The 5,485-nt window shown below is 45.1% G+C and overlaps 1 protein-coding gene across 1 annotated transcript; it reads left to right on the forward strand.

Moving 5' to 3' along the window:
• Window positions 1–500: 500 nt before the first annotated feature.
• LOC139747389 (uncharacterized) lies at window positions 501–4,212 on the forward strand. Its single transcript, XM_071659678.1, has 4 exons — window positions 501–718; window positions 2,687–2,753; window positions 2,943–3,116; window positions 3,511–4,212. The coding sequence occupies exons 1-4, from the start codon at window positions 646–648 to the stop codon at window positions 3,743–3,745; spliced, it is 549 nt and encodes a 182-aa protein (XP_071515779.1). The 5' UTR covers window positions 501–645; the 3' UTR covers window positions 3,746–4,212.
• The last annotated feature ends 1,273 nt before the right edge of the window (window positions 4,213–5,485 follow it).

Genomic DNA, 5,485 nt, shown 5'->3' on the forward strand with positions numbered 1-5,485 from the left:
TGGAGAAGGTGTAGAGGAAGGCAACCAAAGATCGTACCAGAGGTGAGGAAACACTAAATACAAGAAGAGGCTCGTTGTCACCCAGGACCCTCTTCCTAGGTTGTTCCTGCAGCTCAGAGACTGCGCTACAATCAGTAGCAGGAACAAGAATGGACTCCAATGACGCGAAAAGTTCTTTGACGAGACTGTACTTTATTTAGTCAACTGTTTAACTCGCGGTGTAACCTCGAGTACAGAGATAGATAGATAGATAGATAGATAGATAGATAGATAGATAACCCAGAACCATAACAATATAAGGTACTTCTCATCTCAATAGGTCATCGGATGACCTGATTTCACCCCTAGCATACCAGAGAAAGTACCCCTCCTGGCAGCCGTGTGATCGACAAACGTTAAGCTACCCCATGGTTGCTACGCCACTAGGTTGCGTAGGGAGGGCGGGGGACTTGCACAGGGAGAGGGGAGACCCCTTTGCCGTTAACATATAGGCTCAACGCCGCTGGAACCTGATGCAGTTGTGCTCTGACGCCCGTCCGTCCAGCACCCTTCTCCCTCCTACGCATACAGTGCAGCTCCAGGTGTGAGGACCACCCCCTACTCTCTTTCAACAGCAGCAGCAGCAGCAGCAGCAGAGGAAGCATCATGTACGCCACCGTGACAACGCTCCTGGCTTGTCTGATCTGCGTCAGTGCCAACCCAGCGCCCTTGCTTCCTGGTGAGTGTTGACCCGCATCATAGGAATGTCTGCATGTGTGTGTGTGTGTGTGTGTGTGTGTGTGTGTGTGTGTGTATTTTGTAGCCCACGGAACATTTTCTTTCAAACTTATAATACCCTATACTGACACATTTCTATACTTGAAATATTAATGGATGATATCTCCAATTTTTTTTTCTTTTTTAGCCGACAGATACCAAATGAATAGGAATTTAAAAATGGCACAATTCTTTACAATTTAGTAATCTAATTACAAGCATAACGACCCTCAAAACAAAATATCATTCCCGCTTTCGTATTTAGCATGGAAAATAGTCCTTATGCTGAGATTGTCAAGAAAATCTGCTTCCCTCCCAAAAAATGCCAAAAATTGCATGATTTTTTTTTGTTTAGCCCAAAAATTATTCATTTCAAACTTGCATTATATCATATTGAAACGCTTCTGTACTTGAAATATTCATGGAAAATATATCATAATTCTTCCCTTAGCCAACAGATACACAGTAAATACGAAATTGATAGTGACAGTTATTTCGAAATGTAATAATTGAATTAAAGGCCTTACTGACCCCCACCCACCACCACTCCAAGGCAATATCTCAACGCCAAATTCGTATTCAGCGTGAAAAATATACCTTTATTGTGGTTTTCAAGCAAATCTATTTTACTTCCAAAAATTCCAAATTTTTTTTTTTTGCCCCCAAAAAAATCATTCCTTCAAATTTGCGATATAGCGCACTGAAACGCTTCCATGTTCGAAAGAATCGGGGAAAATATGACAATTTCCCTAGCCAACAGAAACCCAGTAAATGCGAAGAGAATAATGACATAATCTCTTAGAGGTAATAATTAAATTCCAGGCCTTAATGACCCTCAAACAATATTTCAACCCCAGATTTGTTTTCAGCATAAAAAGTAGTCTGGAATGATGCGCTGTACGAGATGACTGCTTAGAATCAAACAGCTTAACACTAAATTGTCTGGAATGAGGCAGTGTTCCAGAGGGACCCATGGAATGGGGCAATGTTCCAGAGGGACTCCTGGAATGAGGCACTAACTCTGAAAACTACACTTATTCTTTTTTTTAGTCTAGGAGATGGAACAATGAATTTGAATGAGCGTAGATGAATTCGGTTATGGAAAACGTAAACTGAGACAGAGAAAGAAGAGAAACTGAGGAAAATATACAAGGAACAGTAAGAGAGAGAGAGAGAGAGAGAGAGAGAGAGAGAGAGAGAGAGAGAGAGAGAGAGAGAGAGAGAGAGAGAGAGAGAGAGAGCAGTGGAACGCCTGGAGAGGCGCATTTCTGGACCAGGTATGCACAATGGAAAGAAAAACTAGTAAGGTTCTGAAAAGAAAAACAAATCGAGTCTACGAATTTCCCAGACACGGAGAAACTTATGACACTGAATAGAGAGGAAAATAGCGGTGAAAATGTCTGGGAAGTCAGTGGTTGGGTGGGTTCATAAGGACAAGAAGAAAAAAAAAACGGGAAAAAGTGTATATTGAGAATGGGTGGTGTTCCCATGTTCCTTCATGTTTACACTGTACGCTGTGTAGATGTGAAGGATGGACAGGAGTACAGGATGAGAAATAACATAACACAGACAAGTTGAAGGTAAAGGTGTTTGCAGTATTTCCGTCAGAAATACACTTGGCTCTTCAAAACTATGCTAAAACTATAAAACTATTGGTGTTTTACCGCGCCACATCATTATTATGATAATGATTAATGTTATTCATTACATTTCCATCAAAAGATGAATATAATCGTACTGATGAAATAGGGATTCGAACAGCATAACAGGCGATTCTGGTGATGTGTGACGGTCTGTTGTATGTATCACAGGAGACTGTAGTGATGTGTGACGGTCTGTTGTATGTATCACAGGAGACTGTAATGATGTGTGACGGTCTGTTGTATGTATCACAGGAGACTGTAGTGATGTGTGACGGTCTGTGTTACAGGTTATGCGGCTGGAGCCACCACTCTGGACTGCACCTTGGCTGGTGACGACCCTGTATACCCATATAGGTAAGTCCCTACACCTGCTGTGGCACACACACACACACACACACACACACACACACACACACACACACACACACGTACACCTACACCTGTAGTTGAGTGATTGGGGTGTAACATGGTTATGGGAATATATCATGGCTGTGGACGGACAATCACGGCTGCTTGGATGTAACACGGCTTTACGGTTTGCAGGTGTCGTCCGGTGTTGCAGGAGGCCCTCAGTGCTCGGCAGGACAAGGGCCAGTCATCAGAAGAGAGTGTGGTAGGCTCGGAGGAGGCCGGCGTGGTGCCCACTATACCAAGGCAAATGTATTTCCTCGCCCCAAACTGTGGTCCTCGACAGGTCTTCAACCTCGCACTCAATATGTGAGTTTCCTTCCCCGCCCCCTCCTCTCTCTCTCTCTCTCTCTCTCTCTCTCTCTCTCTCTCTCTCTCTCTCTCTCTCTCTCTCTCTCTCTCACTACGTTTTGGTGTGGCGACTGACCTCTCCCACTCCCTCAGCACATTAACCTTCTCTAGCAACATCTATGAGCCTCATGTAGGTCAAGACCTACTGGTTTATTTACATCTTTTCGAGAGAGATTTCATTAGCTCTCCAAGACCACCTAGTGGCGGGGCTATAGTGCCTTTTAGTGTGAAAACACTTTGAACATTTTCCACAACTCTCTCTGAATCCTATAACCAGATTAGCTGCTCTTGTACCTGACAATTTACTGAAATTCATGGAAGACTTTTGGATTATTTCCTTGTCCTTCCGCAGGTGCCAGGACGTGATCCCTCACCCTCTTACTAGGGTGACCTCACTGGGTGACCTGATCATACCCAGGTACCCAGTCTACCAGACCACCCGTGACTTGGAGTGTGGAGAGGGCCAGATTCCGTCAGTGGAGGTCGGGATATGCATGGAAATCGACCCACAAGAACCTATCAGGAGTCCCACAAAGAAACCCACACCCAATAAGCCCAAGAATAAGCCAAATACGGGAAATCAATAAGGGTCAAAACACACACACACACACACACACACACACACACACACACACACACACACATCTTTTCTTATTACCCGTCGATCATGTCTTGACTGGTTCGTGTGTGGTTCCTAGGTGATTCGTGACTGCTTCATGAGTAGTTCACGATTGGTTCATGAGACCTCATGAGTTGTCTATCAACGGTTCTTGAAAACTTCATGGCTGGTCTATGAGCGGCTCATGACTGGTTCATGAGTGATTCATAACTGGTTCATAAGTGGTTCATGACTCGTTCATGAGTGGTCCATGACTGGTTCAATAAGTGGTTCGTGAAGCAGACAAATTAGCACGTAGGATGTGTGGGTGTCGGACATTGCCGGGGTCAACTGTATTGCACGTTGCTAAGTAGACATTCGGTTCGACAGCACAATCAAAAATTTTACTTTTGTGAATTTGAAAAATACTTAAAAAAATGCTTAAAAAAAATTAAAGAGCACCTTTTTATCCCACCTATTGTAACTTTACGACTTGTTTCGTGTAGAATTCTACAGGACTTCATTTGACCTCTCACTGACAGCATCTCACTCTTGTCAGCGAACGCCATCGTCTCTCTCTCTCTCTCTCTCTCTCTCTCTCTCTCTCTCTCTCTCTCTCTCTCTCTCTCTCTCTCTCTCTCTCTATCTATCTCTCTCTCTCTATCTCTATCTATCTATCTATCTATCTATCTATCTCTCCTAACCACAGCAGACAGAGAGATCACGAAGACGTCCAGACTCTAAAGACGAAACTCTAGCGAGAAGAACCTCACCACCAGGTAAATCCCTGAGATAAAAGTACAAACCTGAACCTCCCAGATTACGTTTTCTGATAGGTAGAATTTTCCTTTGGGTTACGTCTTTTGAGAGTGATGCATAATGCGTTTGTAAAGGGAAAGTAATAAAGGCAAGCAAACAACTGCTGCTCTGAATGAGCGAACGGCCAAAGATTTAGAGGGGAAAAGATGGAAGGCATAAAGAAATCAGTTGTGGCACAGAATTCAAATAGAGTGTAGACGTGGGTGATAAAGAGGAGCAGCAACAGCGCTACATAGCAGCAGCAACAGCGCTACATAGCAGCAGCAACAGCGCTACATAGCAGCTGCAACAGCGCCACATGGCAGCTGCAACAGCGCCACATGGCAGCTGCAACAGCGCTACATAGCAGCTGCAACAGCGCCACATGGCAGCTGCAACAGCGCTACATAGCAGCTGCAACAGCGCCACATGGCAGCTGCAACAGCGCCACATGGCAGCTGCAACAGCGCCAGATGGCAGCACAGAGCAGCAGCAGCAGCAGCAGCAACAGCAACAACAGCAGACCCAGCACCAGGTCTTGGTTCAAGCTGTGGGAGTGGCTTTCACGGCTACCATCAACAACCAGCGTAAGTTATCTACAAACATAAAATGATTTTACGTTTTGTCTTGACCACCGTCTGTGCCACGGCCGGGGGTCACCACCCTCCCCACCCAGCCCTTGTGCGCCTGTGACTGGTGAAAGTATGTGAATGTGGAAAAAAAAGTTGCATGATGGCAGAGAACGCTGAGGAGATGGGGGGGGGGGGGCCCTCCTGAGGTAAAAGTTACCCTCAGGACTGATGAAATTGGTCCTTGTAACTACTCACATGTTCCTAGAAGAGTGGTGTTTGTGACAGGTCCGAGTACAGAAGCCTTGCGGAAGACTAGGAGGTTCCTACATGACCGAGGAATCCTGACGTTGTCGTGTTGC

Source organism: Panulirus ornatus, chromosome 68 (assembly GCF_036320965.1).
Source record: "Panulirus ornatus isolate Po-2019 chromosome 68, ASM3632096v1, whole genome shotgun sequence".
NCBI lineage: Eukaryota > Metazoa > Arthropoda > Malacostraca > Decapoda > Palinuridae > Panulirus > Panulirus ornatus.

What these genes read in the sequence shown, in the direction of transcription:
- LOC139747389 (XM_071659678.1), top strand. Translation starts at nt 646, where the DNA reads ATGTACGCCACCGTGACAACGCTCCTGGCTTGTCTGATCTGCGTCAGT. An exon ending in CCCAGCGCCCTTGCTTCCTG is followed by an intron (nt 719 to 2,686) that starts GTGAGTGTTGAC and finishes TCTGTGTTACAG; the next exon opens with GTTATGCGGCTGGAGCCACC. An exon ending in GACCCTGTATACCCATATAG is followed by an intron (nt 2,754 to 2,942) that starts GTAAGTCCCTAC and finishes TACGGTTTGCAG; the next exon opens with GTGTCGTCCGGTGTTGCAGG.